The 20,676-nt window shown below is 67.0% G+C and overlaps 2 protein-coding genes across 7 annotated transcripts; one reads left to right on the forward strand and one right to left on the reverse strand.

Moving 5' to 3' along the window:
- Positions 1–18: 18 nt before the first annotated feature.
- On the forward strand, positions 19–2,245 carry TSR3 (TSR3 ribosome maturation factor). Its single transcript, XM_041750147.1, has 6 exons — positions 19–180; positions 334–553; positions 646–839; positions 1,211–1,384; positions 1,533–1,596; positions 1,880–2,245. The coding sequence occupies exons 1-6, from the start codon at positions 69–71 to the stop codon at positions 2,058–2,060; spliced, it is 945 nt and encodes a 314-aa protein (XP_041606081.1). The 5' UTR covers positions 19–68; the 3' UTR covers positions 2,061–2,245.
- Positions 2,058–17,186, reverse strand: BAIAP3 (BAI1 associated protein 3). Of its 6 annotated transcripts, XM_041750131.1 has the most exons (35): positions 15,916–16,009; positions 11,537–11,676; positions 11,182–11,269; positions 10,974–11,054; positions 10,538–10,645; positions 10,087–10,146; positions 9,900–9,966; positions 9,602–9,797; positions 9,252–9,296; positions 9,042–9,119; positions 8,825–8,927; positions 8,419–8,526; positions 8,232–8,327; positions 8,000–8,103; positions 7,572–7,692; positions 7,125–7,249; positions 6,959–7,049; positions 6,777–6,833; positions 6,586–6,683; positions 6,434–6,485; positions 6,214–6,344; positions 5,832–5,955; positions 5,613–5,756; positions 5,410–5,502; positions 5,125–5,316; positions 4,986–5,054; positions 4,826–4,905; positions 4,650–4,758; positions 4,268–4,339; positions 4,115–4,195; positions 3,916–4,036; positions 3,710–3,833; positions 3,428–3,633; positions 2,995–3,353; positions 2,058–2,377 (listed from the first exon to the last, which is right to left on the reverse strand). In XM_041750131.1, the coding sequence occupies exons 2-34, from the start codon at positions 11,665–11,667 to the stop codon at positions 3,250–3,252; spliced, it is 3,459 nt and encodes a 1,152-aa protein (XP_041606065.1). In that variant the 5' UTR covers positions 11,668–11,676; positions 15,916–16,009; the 3' UTR covers positions 2,058–2,377; positions 2,995–3,249. The 6 variants fall into 6 exon arrangements, with proteins under 6 accessions (XP_041606065.1, XP_041606062.1, XP_041606064.1 ...); XM_041750128.1 differs by lacking the exon at positions 15,916–16,009 and adding exons at positions 16,412–16,503; positions 16,597–17,186 and having other exon boundaries at positions 4,115–4,339; positions 8,825–9,119; XM_041750130.1 differs by having other exon boundaries at positions 4,115–4,339.
- Positions 17,187–20,676: the final 3,490 nt, after the last annotated feature.

The following is a 20,676-nucleotide window of genomic DNA, read 5'->3' on the forward strand; positions in this document are numbered from 1 at the left end:
GGGCCGGAAGTGGCGCTCGGCGCCTGCGTAGACCCCGCCGCCGGGTGTGCGGGCCTCGGCTGCCAGCCATGGGCCGGAGGAGGGCGGCGCGGGGGTCGGGCGCTGGCGGAGGGCGCGCTCGCCGCCCCGCGGGCCGCTCTCTGGAGGCCTTCGCGGAGGACGTGGGAGCCGCGCTGCGCGGTGAGTGGGGCACGACCGGGGGCGGGGCCGGGGTGGGGTGCCGGGACCGAGGGCCAGGGTCGCGGGCGGGACGGGGGCGGGGGGCGGGGTCTCGGGCCGGGCCGGCCCTGCGAGCTGCCCCTGAGGCCTGGTACCCTCTGCGCTCCGGTGTAGCATCCGTGGAGCCAGAGGCGGCGGAGGAGGAGGGCGGCTCGGGCCCGGCGCGGCCACCGTGCCCACTGGCCATGTGGGAGCTGGGCCACTGCGACCCCCGGCGCTGCACTGGCCGCAAGCTGGCCCGCCTGGGCCTGGTGCGCAGCCTGCGCCTGGGCCAGAGGTTCGGCGGCGTCGTGCTCAGCCCCGTGGGCTCCCAGTACGTGTCCTGCGCTGACAGGTAGGAGCGGAGGGGCAGGGCGGAAGGATGTGGTTGGGTCCCTAGGGAACGCGGTTCTCCTCCAGAGCCTAGCCCACCTTTGCTCCTAACAGGCAGCTGGTGGCTCAGTGCGGGGTCGCTGTCATCGACTGCTCCTGGGCCCGACTGGATGAGACACCTTTTGGGAAGATGCGTGGGAGCCACTTGCGGCTGCTGCCGCACCTGGTAGCTGCCAACCCGGTGAACTATGGCCGGCCCTGCAAGCTGTCCTGCGTAGAGGCCTTTGCTGCCACCCTTTGCATCCTGGGTGAGCGCTGAGCCTGGTAGCGGGATGGCGCGGCACACAGCAGTGTGTTCTGTACTGGTCGTCCCCGGAGCAACCAGAGGGCATGTGGGGTGGTCAAGGTGGGAAGGCCAGGGTTTCCGTCCCACTTGTCACCCCTCTACTTGCCCTGAGAGAACCTAGGGTCCTAGTGGAGGCTCAGATAGGTGGCCCCATGAGACGTGGGTAGAGGGCCTCAGGGGACGGTGGAGGCGGGTGAGCAGGCTCACTGGACCGGAGGAGGGCGTCTCATGGGGAGTTTCAGATGTCGGGACAGCTTTGGGGGTGCTGGGCGTGCACCCAGGATGAGAGAGGGATTGTCAGCATCCTTGGGTCTCTGCTTTCCTCACCGTCAGGCTTCTCAGACCTTGCTATCATTTTGCTGCGGAAGTTCAAGTGGGGCAAGGGCTTCTTGGACCTGAACCGCCAGCTCCTGGACAAGTATGCGGCCTGCAGTGGCCCGGAGGAGGTGCTGCAGGCAGAGCAGGAGTTCCTGGCCCATGCCAGGGAGCGCCCCGAGGAGGAAATCGGTGAGGCCTGGCATACACACAAGCCCCCTGGTTGGGTGCCAGGCCCCTCCAGGCACAGCACCTCCTGTGGAGAAGCCGGGGCTGTGGGAGGCTGGTCCTGCTCTGAGCTCACTCACAGGTCCCTTTCTCGCGTGCTTTCTCTCTCCAGATCCTTTTGACGTGGATTCTGGGCGGGAGTTTGCAAACCCCAACAGGCCAGTGGCTGGCACTCAGTAGGTCCTTGGGCTTCCCGGTCTTGAGACAGCTCAGACCCAGGGCTCTCCGCTGCCCCTGGCCTCAGCCTTTCCTGTAGATGGTGGGGGTGAGGAGGAGGGGTGGGTTCCTAAACACGACAAGGGTTTTGTGACTGGGAAAGGGAACGTGAAAATCCCACTGGAGAGGAGAACTGTTGGTTTTGAGAACACAGGGAATAGAAGAATCTGCCCTCAGGTGGGGGCTCCTGTGAGGGAGTGTGCCTGGGATGAAGCCCTTGGTGAACACACCTCTCCCTTCCAGGCTGCTCCCAGACAGTGGTGACAGCGACAGTGAGGATGAGTCCAAGGAGCGGGGACCTGATACTGAGGACAGAGGAGAGAGCAGCAGCTGCCCTGAGGAGGAGGATCCTCTGGATCAAGGGGCAGAGGCCGGGGCCCCCCGAGATGTTTGGAAAGGAATCAAGAAACGGCAGAGAGACTGAAGTTTGCAGACGTGTATTTCTTCACGACAGAGCAATAAGGAACTCAAGATACAGCAGGACTCGTGGGGACACAGACAGGCCTGGCAGCCTCAGCCCTCATGGCACTGGACTCTATCCCCATGCTTCTGACACGGTTGTGCTCTGGGGACGCCGAGCCCGCCCAGTGAAGCTGCAGGCCAAGGACATCCCGGTGTGAGCTTGTTTCTTTGCACTTGGCCAGGGAATTGGGGGAGGAGGGGACGACGCTCAGTCTCCAGTGAGGCAGGCCCTGCCTGGGGAGGGTCTGGACTGTGGGGGTGCCGGGCGTGGAGCAGGTCCTGCGCGGGCATGTGTGTGTGGACACAGAAGGAGAACACGCTGGAGAGCTGTGTGGCCAGCACAGAGCTTACACTGACCCATCAACTTTGCGTCATGTCCCCAGCCTCACGGTGATGCCACGGGACCCTCTCTCAGGCCGAGGAGGTGGGGACCTATCCAGTTCTTAGCAAACATGTCTTATACTCTCTGGCGAAGGCATCGGGGTGCCCACCTTCCCCCTCTGCCAGGGCCACTGGGAGCTGTTTCCCGCCAAAGCTTGTCCAGACTCAAACCCCACCTTCCTGGCTCTTGGCCTTATAGGCCTTTCCACATGCCCCAGCCCAGAAAGAGAAGACAGAGCTTCCTCCAGGTGGGCTCTGTGCGGGGGCACCAGGAACATTGGGGAATGGCCTGTTCTTTGCTGAGGGGAGGTTGCCATGTCCGTAATTGTAGGACCTCCAGCAGCATCCCTGGTCTCACTGTCAGTGCTACTAGCACTCCCTCCAGCCTGTGGTTCTGAGCTCCAAAAATGCCTCCAGACTTGGCCTAACGGCTCCTGGGGAGCAAAGCCACCCCGCTGACAGCCCTGCTCTAAGCCCTGTGCCCGCCTGCCAGGGGAGCTGATGGGGAAGCTCACCTGGTGGTCGGGCGTGCTCTGCTCTGCATCCAGGGGGACAGCTGCTGGCCAGGCCCCACTGAGTGAGCCCCCAGACCCAGAGTGGGAGTGCTGCTGGTAGCAAGGGGTTCACCAGTACACGCCACGCAGACACAGCCAGGGCAGAAGGGAGCTGGAGGACCAGCCACAGCATGCACACGACATGGCGGGGTCGGGGAAGGAGCCCTTGCTGCACAGAGCTGCCCGCAGGGCAGGATGGGGGCAGCTCGGGAGGCCTCAGGGGTCCGCCTCCATGGACTTCTCCAGCTCCTTGAGTCTCTTGACAAACTCCTGTGCCTCCTTGCTGCTGCGGCCCTCCAGCATCCTCAGCGCCGACCTCACTGTGGGCAGGAGGGGCAGGGCCGGGGTGAGACCGCACCCCATCAAGCCCACCACCCCCCGGACCCTCACTCACCCTGGGCTCTGGGCCGCCGCAGGTGCAAGGTAACAGGCTGCCTGGCCCTCGTGCTCCCTCCCACCTGGGGCCGCGCGATGCCACCAATACTGCCCAGGCCGAGGGCCGCCTCCCCTGCGAAGTCGTTGGTGGACAGCCAGTCATGGTCCATGACCGTGAACAGCACGCAGGCGCCGCGGCGGCGGCATGCCTCTGCCGGCACAGAGCTGCGGGCAAAGGGCGGTCACTTGGAGCCCTGTGCCCCACTCGGGCACATGGACGGGCTGATGGGTGGACACTCACAAGTAGAAGAGCTCATCATACACGGGGTGCAGCGTCCGGCTCTTGACCTGCGTCCTCTGGCTGCGGACCAGCGGGAAGAGGTGTGGTGGGCCCAGCTCCACGATCACGAAGGGGTCGCTCAGGCCTGAGGGGCACGACCGCGAGCAGCCCGTGAGCACTCACCCAGCAGTGCGGCGCGGGTCCCTGTCGGCACCGCGGCCCCTCACCGTTGGCGTCCAGGGCGGGCAGGTCCGCTGCGTGCAGCACCTCCACCACCAGCCTCTGCTCTGCTGCCTCGTAGTGGCAGCGGACGCTCAGGCGCCCGAACCGGTTCTGCTCCAGCGACCTCTGTGGAAGGGCTCAGGCAGGTGACCCGGGGCTTGGGGACTCTGGGGGAGAGGCCACGTGCCGGGCTGGGCACCGTACCTGCTTGAGCTTGTCCAGGTAGTACTGCTCGATGCACTCACGGGTGGAGCACTGGTGCAGGCGCAGCTCCTCCTCCAGTTTCTGCGGAGCCCACCGGGTGCTGAACGCAGGCCCCCAGGTGCCGCCCGCTCCCTCCCCCGGGCCAGGCCTCACCTTATAGCTTCCGTCCCTCAGGCTCTCCAGGGGCAGACCCTGCCCCTCAGCGTGGAAAAAATTCACCAGGGCCTAGGGCAGGGCAAGGAGGGAGAGACTTCAGAGGCAAGGCGGGGCTGGGGCTAGTGGGCTGGGCAGGTGCGCTCGGGTGCCACACCTCAGGAGCCCCACCCCAGGAGCCCAGGAGCTGGGGGAGAGGCCAGTGCCCGGGGCCAGGTGACTGTCCTGACTGGCGGCCGGCAGAGAGAAAGTGCTGGGCTGCTGGAACCCCAGGGGAGCAGCTCAGGTGGGAGGGCCTGGCCGCGTGGGGCAGTGGGCACAGCCAGCTCGGGGAGCTCGGGGCCGGGCCGAGGTGCAGCGGGGGCTCCTCGTGCAGCCCTACCTCCAGCGTGAAGTGGAAGCGGCCGTAGAAGTCGGCGGAGACGTCAAGGTTGGCGCCCAGTGCCTGCAGGATGGTCTGCAGGAGCAGCTCCCAGAGGGCCTCCAGGACCCTGGAAGGGACGCCAGGCATGTGTGGCTAGCCCCCAGGCCGCACCCTCCCCCGGCCCCGCGGCCTACCTGCTCAGGTTCTCCTTCACCAGCGAGGCATTCAGCAGGGCCAGCTTCTCATCCAGGTACTTCAGGAGTGGGGCCACGGCCTGCGGGCAGCGTCCTCAGCCACACCGTCCCTGGGGCCCCCACCCGCGGCACCCCAGCCCTTAGCCGGCCAGGCACCCACCTCTTCATTCTGGATGGAGTCGGGCGACAGGCTGATGTGCTGTACATACTTCCTGATGTCGGCCACCATCTGCGGAGGGCAGCGCTCAGCACCGGGGGCGGCGCTGGGGCAGCCCGGTAACCTCCCGCCCGCTGCCCACCTTGGAGGTTAGATGTGCTGTCACGGTGTGGACCTCCTGCTGCAGGTCCTCGTCCAGGGCCTGCGTACAGCTGAGCAAAGGGCGTGGGAGGCCGCCCTCCAGCGCCGAGGGCGCCTCCGGCCATGCCAGCCCCCGCAGCACTTGCCCCGCGGCCTTTCGGAGAAGCTCCACGTTGTTGAGGACCACACAGAGCTGGGGAGGCGTGCCAGGTGTGGGTGGGCGGCGCCACTGGCCTCACTGGCCCCACCCCGGCCTGCCCACAGGCCTGCCCACCGGCCTGCTTACCGGCTCGCTCACTGCCTCGCCTGCGGGCCCGGGCTGAGTGTCCACCTTCTTCCGCAACAGCTCAGTGTAGAAGAGGGTGGCCTCGCACAGGTCCTAGAGGGGAGACAAGGGCTCTGGACCTGTGGGCTGTAGTCCCTGGTCCTGCTGCCCCTCCAGACTCCTGTCTCCTCCCAGACTGTGCTCCCCAACCCACAGCGACACACCTGGCTGAGCTGGGTCCCCAGTGCCTGGGCCTGCACAGGGTCTGGCCACGCCAGGCGGGCCCACAGCTCCTGGATGTGACTGAAGCAGAGGCTAGCAGTGGCCGCGGAGCTGCTGTGCTTAGAGGAGACATCCATGGGCTCCAGCTAAGGCGAGAGGAGGCCTGGTTGCAGGACAGCCCTGGCTGAGCCCGGCACCCTCGGGCCCGGGTGCTCACTCACTGTGTCCACATTCACAGCTCCCTGAAGTCTCCACCTGGACTGGTCTCGCAGCACCTGCAGCCAGAGCTTCACGGCGGGCAGGAAGGGGGCATGGATGCCGGCCAGAGCAAGGGAGCGGATGTCACTGCAGCAGGAAGCCTGTCAGAGCTTGCCCTAACCCAAACACCTTGAGCCAGCATGTCCGGTTCCCAGCCTAAAGGGGCAGCTGGAGAGCCTCCCTCAAGGGGCCCTCGGGATCCCGTCCCAGAGACCTTCTAGAGGAGGCTGCAGGACAGCTGGGGCAGGGGGACAAGCAGGAGTGGGGACAGGTCTGGGGGCAGATAGAGAAAAGAGACTGACGGGGGTGGGGTGGGGAGAGAACAGGTTGTGGCAGGGCACCCACCGGCCGGGGATGCTGCTCCAGAAGCGCTGAATGTCTGCCAGGGTCAGGTACAGCTCGAAGAGCCCTGAGGCCACCTCCAGGCTCATCTTGGGGCTCAGCTCCTCCGTCAGCACCCATGCCTCCTTGGCCACCTGCTCAGGACGGTGGATTCAGGCTGCCAGCGTCAGGGAGACCCAGGCACCTACCCAGCCCGGCAGCTCTTCCCCACTCCCCTCCTCACCAGACGCTCCAGCTGCCGGAAGGTGAGGGTGAAGAAGTCGATCTCCACGATGCTGCAGGAACAAATTCCACACACCTGCTCGCCCCACCCGTGACCTGACGGCACCGCCGACGGGTCAGGGCAGGAACGGCAGCCAGCGCCCTGGGCCCCACCTGTGGAAGAGGCTGGCATAGATGCCGTAGCAGGCCTGCAGGTCCTCGTAGACGGCGTCAGCCAGCTCCACTAGGCCGGCGAGGCGCTGGGGCCCCGGCTGCGAGGAAGGCCCGGGTCACACTGACCTTCCGGTCTGCAGCCACGTGCGATCCCCTGCTCCCCCTGCAGCCATGCCCTCCCTGAGCGGCACCTGCTCGCGAGGACTCTTGGTGTTCAGGAGCCTGTCATACCACTCGTGGTTGCCTCTCTGCAAGACAAGCCAGCGAGGCCGCGCGGTGGGTGTGGGAGGCCAACAGGGCAGCAGGTGCTAGAGCTGGCCCAGAGCGGGGCCAGGGTGGGGGCAGCACCTGGCCCACACCTGCCAGCACACACCTTCAGAGCAGCAGCGATGTCCATGTTCAGCTCCGTCTCAAAGGGGCAGATTTCGAAGGACGGCTGGAAGACCTGCATCTTGCTGAGACACCTGCACAAGGGCCGCCCGCTGACCGTGGGCCGCCCGCCCGGTCCCCCCACCCCGGGCACCGCTGGCTACACCCACTTCAGCAGCAGCTCCAGGCGGTAGACGGCGGTGCTGTTGGTGGCTGGAAAGTAGTCTCGGAGCTGGCGCAGCAGCCGCAGCCCAAACTCACAGAAGGCAGAGAAGCTGTCAGCCAGGCTCTTCTCCTGCGGACACCCAGCGTCAGAGTTGACCCTCACCGCCCTCCCCACGCGGTGGGGGAGGGAGGCTCCTGCAGCCATCTGCGGGCCTGGCCCTGCTACTTTCTCCCACACACAGCCTCAGGGCCTTTGCACTGGTCCCCCCCAGCCAGCGCCCACTCCCTGGGTCCCTCCCCCAAGTGCAGGCCACGACCTCCGCCTCCTGGGATCCCAGCACATGCCCTATCTCAGCATAGGCCGCGCAGGCCACGACACTGGGACCCCGCCCTGTGTGCCCACCGACTCACCCTCCAGGAAGCGCACTTCCCGCCAGCCTGGGCTAGCTCACCTGCTCTTGGGGCAGGGAGGACGCCTCCTCCCAGTGTGCCTGGATGTCCTCCAGCAGCCCCAGCAGGTAGCCGTAGTCCAGGGTGCAGGTCTGATGGTGGCGGCTGCTCACCACCCAGTGCCTGTGGGGACCAGCCCCGCCCACGGTGAGGCGCGGTTGGGGCGGGGACCCCCTCGTGCCCTCGGGCCATCCCCTCCCGGCACCGCCCCCAGCACCGCCCCCGTTCGTGCCTCCCCCACTCAAAGCACCCCTTCCCTGCCCGCCCCTCTGCCCCGCCCACCTCAGGCCACGCCCCTTCCCCGCCAGCTCCGCCTCCTCTCAGCTGCTGCCACTCACGGCCCCGCCCCTCCCGCCCGCGCTCGCCGTCCTCGCCGCGAGGCCCCGCCCACTCACGGCCCCGCCCCCATCGCGAGGCCCCGCCCACTCACAGCACCGCCAGCTGCAGCGCAGACAGGTTGCTCTGCGCGCCGTGGAGGCAGAGCACGGTGGCCGCGGGCCCGCTGAGCTCTCCGCGCCAGCTGCTCGAGTTGCGCTGGAGGCGGGGGGGGCGTGGGTGGAGGGAGGAGCCGCCATGCCCTCCCGCCCGCGTGCCCAGCCTCCCCGGCTCTCCCCCACCCCCCAGGCGCCAGGTCACCACCCCGGTCCCGAGGGTGGGGCTACCTCCTCGGGTCGGTGCTCGAACTGCAGCAGCCGGCCGAGCAGCAGCATGTAGGACAGGAAGCCCGAGCGCCCGCGCCGGCTCATGGCCGTGTCCCTCTGGAATTCAGGCCCGCCCATCAACTGCCCTGCCCCAGCCCCTGGCAGGGGTGCGGCTGGCCGCAGGGCAGGGGACCCCACAGCTCCCCACCTGTGTGGTGATCAGCTTGAGGACCAGCTGGCAGTCTCCCTGCACCCGGGAGGCGCTGGAGCGCGGTTCCAGCTTGAACCAGCGGTCTTCACCCGCCACGGGCACCTCCTGAGGGGAGGGGGTTCATACTGGCAGTCCCTCCCCCACCCAGACTCTCTGTGGGACCAAAGAGACCACACAGACTTCTGCTTCCCACCCCACCCGCAGCACACAGTCGGCCGTTGGGCGGGGTGGGGGGGGTGCCTGGACACAGGAGGCCCCAGGAGGCCGGTCCTTCCCTGACCCCTGAGCACACAGCCCCACCCGGCCCAGGAAGGATGGGGGATGCCTGGGGCACAGGACCTAGCCACCAGGGGCATCCCCGCAGGGTGAGCGCTCTGTGACTGCAGCCCTGGCCCCCACTCACCCGGATGGGTATGTTGAGACACCCCAGGAAGTCATCCGTGTGGTCGTCCGTGGGTCCTGCTGTCCCGTTAGCACGGGCCGACTTGACAATCTGTTTGAAATACCTGGGCGAAGCAGTGGGTTCCCACCTATGGTCCCTGGGGAGCCACCACCGGCTGGCCCACGTGGCCAAGCTGCAGGCACAGTGTCTGGGGGACACAAAGGTCCCATCGTCATACCTGCTCATGCCCTTCAGGCCGATGACTTCGTTCAGCTTCCTGCACGCTTCCACCAGGGACACATCATCATCATGGTCCCTGGGGGGCAGGGGGCAAACCTGGCTTGTGTGGAGCCTGGCTGGGCCCCGAATGTTCCCTCCCACCCCCACCCCCACCCCCCAGACCAGGTGCACCCACACCCTCGGCCCTACAGGGCCCAGGGGCCTATACCAGATGTCCAGGTGTAGCTGGTCCATGCTCACATCCTCGATCTCACTGTAAGGAAAACAGAGATAGCCAGAGGGGCCGGACACTCCTCTGCCTGGGGCTCGGGGAGGGGCCATTTCGGGAGCTGCAGGAAAGGGTCCATGAGCTCCAGCTGTGAGACAGGCTGCCTGGATTTGAAGCCCGACTGTGGCCACCAGGCCTGGCGCCTCTCTGAAGCTGTTCTGTCCTCTAGAAAGTGGTTCTGTGACCAGCCCCGCTTGGTTGGCTGGGCCAGGCTCTGACACCAGGTACATCCTGGCGCAGCACGCAGCCCCCTGCCCCCACCCCGCCCCCATCTGGAAGAGGGGTCTTACAAGAGGAAGTTCTCCTTCCACACAGGGTTCAGGGTGCTGCTCTTGACCTCGGTGACCTGGATGCACTTGGCCGGCAGGGGCCCTCCCCGCTTACTGCCTTTGCGGAAGCTGAAGCGCTGCTCCTTATGCGAACCCGGCTCCTGGGGGGCGCCCGAGGCCGGCAGGATGCCCAGCATGCAGTATGGGTCACTGAAGCCTAAGACACGATGGGTGGCTCAGCGCCCGGCCCCAGGCCTCCCCGGCCCTCCACAGCCACCAGGCCTGGGCACAGCCAAGCTCCAGGATGGTCCCCACTCACCATTGGGGTCTTTGGCCAGCAGGTTCTTGGCACGCACGACAGAGACTTTCAGGGCGTATGTGGGGGCCTGTGGACAGAGGGTGCCGAGGGGCCTCTTGGGGGAGGCTCCATGTGGCCATGCCCTGGCCCCGCCGTGTCCTCTCCACCGGGCTGGCCGGCACCTGCCTGCACTGGGCGGCAGCCTCACCTTGGCCTTCTTCACACGCTCAATGGCCTCGGCGTACTCCTCGGGGTTGGTACCAAACACCTGTGGACAGCGGGCCAGTGTGAGGGCCCAGGTGCCCCCAGAGCGGGGCTGGCCAATGTCCGGGGAGCCTCACGGAGCACAGGAAACACATGAGGGGGCAGGGGAAAGAAATACTGGCCCGTGGGTCAGTTTGTCCTTTGTACCCTTCCCTGTGTGTCCATGTGTCTGTCCCTCGCTCTATCCTTTTGGGCACACCTGTCAGCCTGTGTGTGTGCCTGCCTGTGCACACCCATGTGTGGGCATGGGTGTGCCAACGGCGGGGCCGACCTGTGTTATTTGGGTGATGGTGACATCACCAGGCAGAGAGGAAAGGGTTGGGATGACAGCGGTCTCTGCTCCCCAGAGCAGGGCGGGGTCAGGCCAGCAGGGAGGGTGGAACAGTGGGGCTCACCTGCTGCAGGTAGCCCAGTAGGGTCTCCTGGTCATCCACCTGGTCGGGGCCCATGGTCCCCGCACGGTAAAGCACCGTGTACAAGGCTTCCTCGTACAGCATCTCCACCTGCGAGGGGGGGGGCAGGGGAGCACACCCTGGGTCCCAGCCACCCCACCCCTGTGTCCCTCAGCCCTGGGCCCTGAGGGGCTCTCAGAGGGGTCCAGGCTCTCCTGCATCCCAGCCCCCACTGGCAGAGTCCAGTCCCAGCATCGACCTTTGCACCTGCTGGGCCCTCCATGGGTTCGACCCCTGACTTCTGCTCCTTACTCGCTTCTAGGGCCACTGGCCCTCTCACCCCTGCCACCTTTGCTGTGCACCTGTCCCCAGAACCCAGGCCTGGCACACAGTAGGCGCTCACAGACTCTCTGTGGGGCCAGACCCCGGGCCCCCTTACCTCCTCCTGGGTTAGGACTCTCAGGCCACGGTTGGGGTCCACAGGCTCGGCAGGGGCTGGTGCCCCGCTGCGCAACAGGACCTGCGAGGGGCACGCGGGTGAGGGCCTCCTGCAGGGAGGACTCCAGGGAGGGAGGGAGCCTAGTGTGAGGGCTGGAGGCCGGCTGTCCAGAGGGGTGGCGGAAGGCTGAGCTCTGAGCTGCCCTCACCTCGGGGCACGGCAGGCCCTGTCGGCCTTCCCCCTTCTTGAGGATGAGGCGCATCTGCGCGAAGAACTCCACGCCATCACCGGGTTTCCTGCAGGGACAGGCCAGGCTGAGGTCAGGGAACCCCGCCACTCACAGCACACGCCTGCCCCCCCGGCCAGGACCAGCCCCCGCCTGCACACCTTGAGGCGATTGCCTGGGCCTCCTCCGTCTGGGGAGGGTGCCCTCCCACTGGGCCTGGGGCTCAGACCCCCCCAGGCTCCCCTGGGGGGCCGTGCTGGGGCAGCAGGAGAGGGGTGCAGTGAGAGAAGGGAGGCTGGGTACATGTGACGGCACCAGTGAGGCATGGGGCACCCACCAAGCCCCTGCGGCAGGCTCCTGGGGGTCGGTGCCGGTGCTCCCTGGCTCTCCCTCGGGCCTCCGCCGGAAGGACGGGCACACCTGCACCTGCCTGAGCACGCTGCTCTTGATCTCCAGCAACGTCGTCATGGTGGGGACCTGCGGGCAGAGCGCACGCTGTGGCCCCCGGGTGCCCCCCGGCCCGGCGGTGCTGCCGTGCCGTCCCCGGTCACCACATGTGCTGCACATCCAGCAATGACAGAATCAGCTGGAGCCCACAGCAGCGGGGTCCTGGCAGCCGGGCACACCCTCCCAACTGCGCTGCCCGTGGAGCAGGAGGGCACACCTGCGGGAACGGGGGCCGCTGGGCACACCTGAGCGGGGGTGGGGGTGGGCCTGGAGCTCAGTCCCCAGGCTGGACGGCGCTGGGCACCCAGGGGGCCACGGGCACTCATGCTGCTGACCTGGGGCCGGTCCCTTGGTCTAAGTCTTCACGACCCATCTGCACAATGGGGCATCCTTGCAGGGTCGCTTTGGGGACGAGACAGGGCTGAGAGATGACGGTACAGTCCAGTCTGCGCTCCGTCGCTGGGAGCTGCTGGATCCCGCTGCGCCCAGGGCCACACTCCCCCCTGCCACCCAGCCAGGACTGGGACCCCTGGCTGTGCCACAGCAGGTGCCTGTGTCTCCTGGGGGCTTTGCTAAGGGGACAGAGTCGTGGGGGAGTGGTGCCCGGGTCACCCAGCCTGTATGGTCCCTTCTGGAGCTAGGGCAGGCAAAGCTCTCCCCGGGACCCCGGAGTCCTTGTCCTGCAGAGGAGCTGGGGCAAGAAGAGGCCACTGTGCCTGGGGCCTGCCCGGGGACCCCGGGACCCTGAGTGGCCAGCACAGAGGGTCGCTGGGGGTCCTTGCCCACCAAGCACGGCCAGGGGCAATGCCCCATCCTCTCTCCTGGGCCCACCCTGCAGAGAAGAGCACACTCCCTGTAGTCAGTAGAAATGAAAATGTACTGCAAATCCTGCCCTTTCAAGAAGTTTGGGGTGCAGGGCCACCACTCCGTCTCCCTCCCCGTCTGTGAAACTGCCCCCCGTCACCATGGAAACCGAGCCACAGAGGTGTCCTTGTGGCAGGGACAGAGTGGGGCCTTGTCGGGGGGGGGGGGGCCTCCTGAGGCCAGCTCAGGCTTGGCCCCTCTGCTCCGTGCGAACAGGCGTGGACTGCACGGCTGCAGCCCGGGGAGGAGCTGAGCCGGTGACCTCAGGGGAGCCTCTCCAAGGAATGGGGGAGAGCCCATGGGACTGCCCTGAGGAGTGTCACTGCCCAGTCTCTCCTGGCCCTGCCCGCCTGCACCAGGGAGGAAGGCCAGCTCCCCGTTACGCCTGCACACCTCCGGGGGGGCCTCAGGGTCCCTTGCAGACCCCAGGAGGAAGGGCGGGGGACAGCTAAGCTGCTGTGAGCTGTCCTCCTCACGGCACTGCCCAGCCCAGGCACCCACCACTCCCCTGGGTCGGGCAACAGCCTGTGCCTCCCCCAAAGCCCCAGGGTGGTCTCCCTGTGCCCCCGTTGGAAGCCATCAGGGCCGACCCCCTTGCCACGCTGACTTTGCCACTCGGTGCCCGCCCCTCAGCCGCCCTGCCCCAGGCTTGGCAGCCAGCCTCTGGCATACAGGACACGTCACCCTCCCCAGGTGTACCACAGAGCCTTTGGACTGGCCGCCCTGGCCCCCTCGGCGGTGCTCACTTGCCCATCACAGAGGGTACCTCTAGGCCAGGCACAACCTGCGCAGGGGACGTTTCACTTGACGGTGTAGGAAATGGGGACTCGGCTGGATCCAACTGTACCTGCCCCGGATCTCACAGGGAAGTCGGCAGGGGCAGAGCCAGGTTAGACCCAGGCCGTGCCCACTGTCCACGGACCATGCCTGCAGCCTGCAGGTCTCCCAGTTGTCTGTCTGTCTTTCAGTGGCCCTGGGGCTGCCATCCCTGCTCTGTACCCCCGACCAGCTCAGGCCACCCCACAGACAGCACCTGGTTCCTGATGCTCCAACCTTAACCCTATGGGGCCCCGGGGAATGGTGGGCTCAGAGGGGCTCACCTGACCAGACCCAAGAGCTGAGGACAGATGGGCAGCTGGCTTACACCCTGAAACGAGGCCCCACCTCCCTCAGACTGGCCACTGGCTGCCCCTGGGAGCCTCCCTGCAAAGATGGGGGGCGTGCGGAGGGGGGTGCTGCAGGTGGCCAGGTAGGCCTAGAAGCTGTCGCCCCTACCGTCAGCAGTGAGGTTCCAGGGGGCCGGGCATCAGGCCCCCCTTCCCTTCTCTACCTGTGGGGAGGAGGCTGCTACCCCCGCGGTCCCCTAAAGCCAGGGGAGCAGCCGCTGCTTGAGCTGTTGCCAGGGCAACTGCCAATTGCGTTGGCTGAGTGACAGGGGCTACAGGGGCTCACGGTCCCAGAGACAAACATGACGCAGGAGCAAGCGGCCTGAGACACAGAGATGGGGTGGCTGTGAGAATAAAATGCTCAAGACAGAGGAGGAGCCACCTCCCCTGATAATATCAGCCCCAGAAAGGGGGTACTGCTGTTCACGTCACCCACAAGGAGAAACTGAGGCCCCGGGCTTTGGAGCTTACTCAGGGCCACAGAGCCAGCAGGTGGCCGGGGATGGAGGCGGCCTCTGACGATGGCATCCAAGCTCTAGGTCCTGGCACCTCCTGAGTTCTGGAGTCCAGGCGCCCCCCACCCCGCAGAGCTCCCTCCCTCAGCCCGCTGACTGGATGGGGGGGGCGGGGGGGGGCGCAAGTGGCGTTTGGGCACAGGTGTCGGAGAGGTGGCTCATCCCGGGGTGCCCAGACACTCCTCTCGTTTCCCTGGAAACCCTCCACTGCTTGGCTACTGATATTTCTGCACCCATGGCCTGGGAACCCGCCGGCACCTGACCCAGAGCCGCACCAGCAGCGGGTGTGCAGCTGACCCCCAGGAAGCACGTGCTGGCGGCAGGGGCCCTCCGTCCGTGGGATGGGCCCCAAGGGAACTCCCCCATCCCCGTCCCTCCTGGGCCTGGGCAGCGGCACAGAGCAAGAGGCGCCCGCATCCTTGCTCACGCTTGGCCACCAGGCCCAGAACCGCAGCTCCCATTTGTCCAGAGAACAAAGCGAGGCTGGCCAAGGAGCTTCGGCCACCCTGGCACCAGGGCCGAGCCAGGATGAACAGGTCCACCCCGTCCCCTGGCTGTCCCCAAGGTTCAGGGTGAATGGGAAGTTGCAATTCTGCAGAGTGGATATCGGGGTTGCATTTCACACCGGGGGCGGGGGGCTGGTGTAACCTGCCTGGAGCCGGGGCTCTAAGCCTCCGTGTCTCCTGCTGGCCCACCTGGGGCTGAGCTGGCCCCACAGCAGGTGGACCCCCCCCCCACCCAGATCCAACTGCTGTGGGGCCAGCTGGACTGAGCTGCTGGGGCCACCCACATGGTGAACAAACACCTTGCTGATGAGCACCTCAGAGCACAGCTCCCTTCTTACCAAAATGTGGTCCCTGGCGACTTGGGGTGAGGGGTCCACTGGTGCTCCCCTGTGTGTGGAGGCGGAGCGGCAGGATGTCCCCAGGTCACCGTCTTGGCCATCTCTCCCCTGCCCAGCCCCCTCGGCCCCCCTTCACTTCCTGCAGCTCTGATCCCCGTGACTCCTTAGACAGTGCTCCCCAGCAGGGAACGCAGCAGCCCCAGCAGCGTGCATTACAAATGCTGCTCTCCGAGATCCAGTGGGAGCCTCTTCCCTGGGGAGGGCCTGGGAATGTGCATTTTAAGCAGCTCGACACTTGGACCTAAAGCCCTAGACAGTCGCCTGGGACCCAGTGTAAAGCGCTGCCCAGATGCTTCTAGAAGGAACGCATGAAGAGCGAGCCCTCCGCCCCACGTTCCTCCCGGGCTCCCCAGGGTCTCTACTCACCTGTCTCCACCGCGACATCCCTCCCTCCCGTCCCTCCCTCCCGGTGCTGCCCGCGGGAGCCCGGCCCTGCGCCCGTCGAGGCCTTTCCCTCCCCGGTGAGCCGTGGCCTGCGGGCGGATTGGAAGCGGGGCGAGTGCGCACGGTTTTACCCGCAGGGATGTGGTGGAGACCAGGGCCCCGGGGCGGGAGGGACGCGGCGCGGGGGCATCTCCCCGCCCCAGCGGGCAGCCCGGAGTCTCGGCCCGACCGCCCTACGGGCTCCGCGGGGAGGGGGCGCCGGTCGGGGGGTGTCCTGCTGCCCCGACCCTCCGGGTGCGCGCCGGCCTCAGTTTCCCTAGAGCCGAGGGCGCGTCTTCCCCGCCCCGGCCGCCCTCCTCCTGGGGGGCCTCCCCGCGCCCCTCGGGGTCCCCCATGGCAGGCGCCGGCCTGGGGCCGTCGGGACCCGCGCACTCACCGGGGTGGGGCCGGGGGCGCGGGGCCCGGGGCTCGGGGACTCCGCGCTCCGCACCTGCTCCGGCGACGCCCCGCACCGCGCTCAGCTGCCGCGCCTAAGCCAGGGCGCCGGGGGCGGGGCCTGGCCGCGAGCCCCTCCCCACCCCTCCCCTCCCGCCCCGCCCCTCCTCCCGCCCCTCCCGCGACACCGGGGGGCGCCGAGCCACGAGCGGGTCCCGCAGGGTCAGGACCCCCCGCCCCCGCTCCGGGCCCTCGAGAAGCCCAAGTCGCCGACGCCCAGCAGGGCCCGCCGGGCCGCAGGGCAGACGCTTGTGGAAGGCCTGACCTGGCCTCCCGGCCCCCTGGGTCCACTGTCCCCGGGGCGAGGGGTGCGGCGGGCATCGCCCCAGGACGCCCCGCGTCCCCCCACCCCAGGCCTGGGCGCCCCCCACCCACTGCGCTCCCCAGCACCCCTCCCTCCCCGCCTCTGACACGCGAGCCCTGTCCACCCCCCTCACCTCGCTGCGCCGGTGCCGGCCTGCTGGTTCCAGAAGTCGGGGCAGGGGCCGCCGTCTGCATTAACAAGGGGCTCCTGGTGTTGCTGGGGGGCCTGGGAGAGACAGGGAGCGGGGGCTGCTGTTCAAGGTGGCCTGGGTCTCCAAACCGGCCTTACCTTGGCCCATCCCGCGGGCCGTCAGAGTACCTGGTACTTAGGGGATCCACCGATTTGGGACATGTTTAGTCCACGGGACCTCACCTCCACTGGTGAGCCCTGTCGGGGTGGGACACAGTAAGCCGGGCCCAGGCCAGGACGGTTGCTGGGAGGAGGCCAGGGGCAGGGCGGCGGGGGGGTGGGGGTGGGGGTGGGGGGGGCGTGGGGGGGGCAGGAAGAACAGGACTCAGGGGGAGGTGCCCGCTATCCCTATCCCTATCCTGCTGTGGAGAGTGGGGGTGGGTGGGGAGGGCGTGGCCATGGCTCCCGGTCAGTGAGGACCCTGTGCCTCCCCCATCACCCCCGGATGGGGCCACCACCGGCGTCAGCTCCTGGGCCCAGCCCCACACGTGTCCAGGCCACCCTGCGTCCATCTGTCCCGGGGGAGACACAGAACTACGGGTGGAGGGAGACAGCCCTGCGGGGTGGATTCTCCTTCCAGAAGCTCTGCCTCCAGGCCCTGCTTCCATCCTGGCCCCGCACAGGCGGACAAACGTGGAGGCGGGAGGACAGGCCCCGCCCCAGGCAGGAGAGAAGCAGGGGATGGGGCACCAGCGACCCCTTGGCTTCCTTCTGCACAGGACAGGAGTCAGGAGTCCCCAGGGCACTGGCGGGTCCTGAGCCGGGGTCTCCAGAGCCCTCGGGGCCGGGGCCCCACACCCCTGCCCTCCTTCCTCAGGTTCCGCCAACCTGTTGGAACAAACACCCGCCTCGTTGCCATGGTGATCATAATGGCTTGGGGGTGAAGAGATGAGATCCTGCAGCTGCTATAAACAGGAAGTTAGGAGGGGCAGCTGCGCACACCCACACAGCATCCCATGCCCTTTGGGGAGCAGGGGGCGGGGGCCAGCCGCACGGAGCCATCGGCCCTCGCACTGGGATCCGTTGCACCCCCCCCCCACTCTCTCTTATAGATAAGGAAACTATGACCTGGAGAGGGGACAGGCCCTTCCAGGGCCACACGGCAACTGGCTGGGTCCCAAGCCCTGCCCTGAACCTCAGTTTCCCCAGGAAAAGATCCCCAGGCCCTCCATCCACAAAGGGCTCCTGGGGAGGGAGGGCCGGGCTTGCCAAGACCCCTGTCACACCCTCTGCCGCCCTTCCGTTGGTGAAGTGGTCACAGCAGGAACCTGCGCCCGGCAGGAGGGTTGGGCCCAGGCAGGAGCTCACGCCCTCTAGGTCCACGTGGGATGGGCCTGTGGCCATGACTGGCCCCCGGGTCTCAGCTCCTGCCCGCAGATGGGGGGTGAGCCCACAGTAGGAGGGAGGTGGGGGGGGCAATGTGGAGCACCCACATGTCACAGCAGGAGTTAGGGCACAGAACCCCTCACCCAGAGGGGTCAGGATGGGCCGGGCTGGTGAGGGCGTGGGTTCACACCCCCTGGGCTTTGGGCAGGCAAGGGGAGTGGCATCCCCTCCTTAGGGCCAGGAGAACACCCCAAGAGGACAGCACAGAGGTGCGGACATCCCCGTAAGGCCACACCAACCCTTGAAAGCCACTCGGGGCACTGGGCCGGCTCCGCGAGTGGAGTGCACAGCTCTTGATCTTGGAGTTGCAGGTTCGAGCCCCACACTGGGGGCAGAGATTACTTAAAAAAAATCTTGGGGTGCCTGGGGGTCCATCGGAGAAGCCTCTGCCTTTGGCTCATGTCGTAATGTCAGGGTCCTCGGATTGAGCCCCAGGTCGGGCTCCCTGCTCAGCGGGGGGTCTGTGTCTCCCCATCCTCATGCTCTCTCTCTCTCTCAAGTCAATAAATAAAACCTTAAAAAAACCTTAAATAGGGCAGCCCGGGTGGCCGGATTGCTCAGCGGTTTGGCGCCGCCTTCAGCCCAGGGCCTGACCCTGGAGACCCGAAATCCAGTCCCGTGTCGGGCTTCCTGCGTGGGGCCTGCTGCTCCCTCTGCCTGTGTCTCTGCCTCTCTCTCTCTCTCTCTCTCTGTCTCCCTCTGCCTGTGTCTCTGCCTCTCTCTCTCTCTCTCTGTCTCTCATGAATAAATAAATAAAATCTAAAAAAAAAAAAACAACCTTGAATAAATAAGGATGGCTGACCTCGTGTCCTCTGGAATTGCAGGCAGAGCCCCTCCGTGTCAGCGCCCCCCCCCCCCGCCCGACCTGGGCACCTGTCAGAGGTGTGAAGAGGGGGCATGGCCAGGGCGCCTGCCAGGGCAGGTCTGCAGGAATCTGTCCCGCTGCCTGTGGCATCCTGGGTGGTTCCGCCCGCAGCAGGGGTGGCCAGGTGGGAGGGGGTCTGGCCCCTCACCTGAAACGCTCGCTTCTGGGGCGATGTCCAGGAAGCCCACTGGGGTCCTGTCGCCAACACCTGCACGGTTGTAGCCTGCACCGAGCCAGGGAGGTCTTGGGCCTCAGGCCCCGGGGGGCCCTGCAGGGCTGAGGTTTAAGTGGGGGCTGGGAGCGGGGAGCCGGGCCACACAGGGCTTCAGGGCTGCGGGCGGGGTGCAGGGCAGGGGTGCAGGGCCGCCTCCCAGCAAGGCCCCTCCAGACGTGACCCGGCGACACAGCCCCTTCCCGCCCCACGGCCTAAGCCCAGCCGGGCCCCGCTGACGGGGCCACAGCGATGGGTCGCCCCAGACTCAGCCCGGGGGCAGCTGGGGACGGACTGCGGACCAGCATCTCCCAGGCCCCTCCCTGCTGGAGCAGGCTCAGACCGGTTCGAGCCGGCCCAGGTCCGCGCTCCGCCTGGCCCTCCAACCCCGCAGCTCGTCGTCATGGCAACCTCAACATGGAGGTTCCGGGCTGCGGAGGTTGCACCCTGCGGGGGACGCGTGGGGGGCGGCTTTGGCCTGAGCGGGCAGGGGGCTCCTGGGACCCTCGGCCGTGCGCCCGGCTCTCCCGGGGCCCCCAGGCCAGGCCCCAGCCGCAGCCAGGCCCCACCATCAGGGCCCGAGCAGGGGTGTCGCCTGCACCCGGGTGCTGCGAGGACTGCGTCGTCCGCCCCCAGGAGGCCCCTTCCAGGGGTCAAGGGCAGCACGGGTCTGGGTGATGCCGGGGCGACTTGGCGGCACCGGCGTGTGCCTGGTCCCCAGGGACTGCAGGGGGCATCCCACCCTGCTGCAGGGTTCCCCCCCCACCCCACCCCCACCCCCCCCGCTTCTCCGCCGCGGGTCCCCGCGGGTCTGACAGCAGGGGGGTGGCCTGCGTGGCCTGCGTGGCCTGCGTGGGGTGGGCCGGGCAGCAAAAAGACACACCCTGCAGGTGGCAGTTTGTGGAAACGTTTTTAATCAGGATTCTTAGATACAGTGGTTAATGTACTGCCCACAACTCCTTCCTAACCATCAGGCGCCTCATGCTGGGAACACACTCTCTTCCCTCACATCACACGGGATGGCACATCCCATACTCCTCCTGTTACAAGAGTCACATCTTTGTCAAGCCAAGGACTGTGGCACAAATGGACGTTTCGTTAGTCGAAATCATGACAATTTGCTAGAAACATCGATTACTTTAGAATGCTTTAACTAGAAAATATATTGAATTTCCATATATATTACGCATATACATGTGCAGCTGTTACTATGTGTAGCTCAGTCGTTACAAAATAAGACATTCTGGGAGAGGCTTTTGCAAACACACAAGCCAGGAGTCCCCGGAAGGCCCTCTGCAGCAGAAACAAATCGCCGTCACCAAACGTTCAGCTCAGCTAAACATGCAGCTGAGCGGGTGAGCAAAAGGCACTGGAAGCTCCGGGCCCCGCAGGTCCTGTGGCCAAGGTGCCGCGGGGGCCGCCTCCACGTCCATCGCCACGTCCATCGCCACGTCCATCGCCACGTCCACCGCCGTCCTGCCGCCGCCGGGCCGCGTCTAGGGGCCCTTCCCGCCCGAGGAGGGGGCTGCCCGCGGTGATGGGCGGGGGCAGGCCCGGCCCCTGCGGCTCATCCCTGTCTCCGTCTCTGAGTCAGGCCCCCGCCGCGCCCAAGGCTGAGGGGACCCAGGTGCATTTCCCACCGGGCTGGCGTCGACTCCGGGAAGCTGTGCGGTGGGCTCAGGTTTCGGGGTGCTTTCCGAGGAGCACAGCTCCGCCAGCGGCCCGGGCAGAGAGTCCTCGAAAGTGC

Source organism: Vulpes lagopus, chromosome 3 (assembly GCF_018345385.1).
Source record: "Vulpes lagopus strain Blue_001 chromosome 3, ASM1834538v1, whole genome shotgun sequence".
Taxonomy (NCBI): Eukaryota; Metazoa; Chordata; class Mammalia; order Carnivora; family Canidae; genus Vulpes; species Vulpes lagopus.

Coding starts and splice junctions, on each gene's coding strand:
- TSR3 (XM_041750147.1), top strand. CDS start 69: ATGGGCCGGAGGAGGGCGGCGCGGGGGTCGGGCGCTGGCGGAGGGCGC. Junction 181..333: donor CGTGGGAGCCGCGCTGCGCG/GTGAGTGGGGCA, acceptor GCTCCGGTGTAG/CATCCGTGGAGCCAGAGGCG. Junction 1,385..1,532: donor GCGCCCCGAGGAGGAAATCG/GTGAGGCCTGGC, acceptor TTCTCTCTCCAG/ATCCTTTTGACGTGGATTCT.
- BAIAP3 (XM_041750128.1), bottom strand. CDS start 11,667: ATGACGACGTTGCTGGAGATCAAGAGCAGCGTGCTCAGGCAGGTGCAG. Junction 8,328..8,418: donor TCAAGCTGATCACCACACAG/GTGGGGAGCTGT, acceptor CCTGAATTCCAG/AGGGACACGGCCATGAGCCG. Junction 6,834..6,958: donor ACATCGCTGCTGCTCTGAAG/GTGTGTGCTGGC, acceptor CTTGTCTTGCAG/AGAGGCAACCACGAGTGGTA.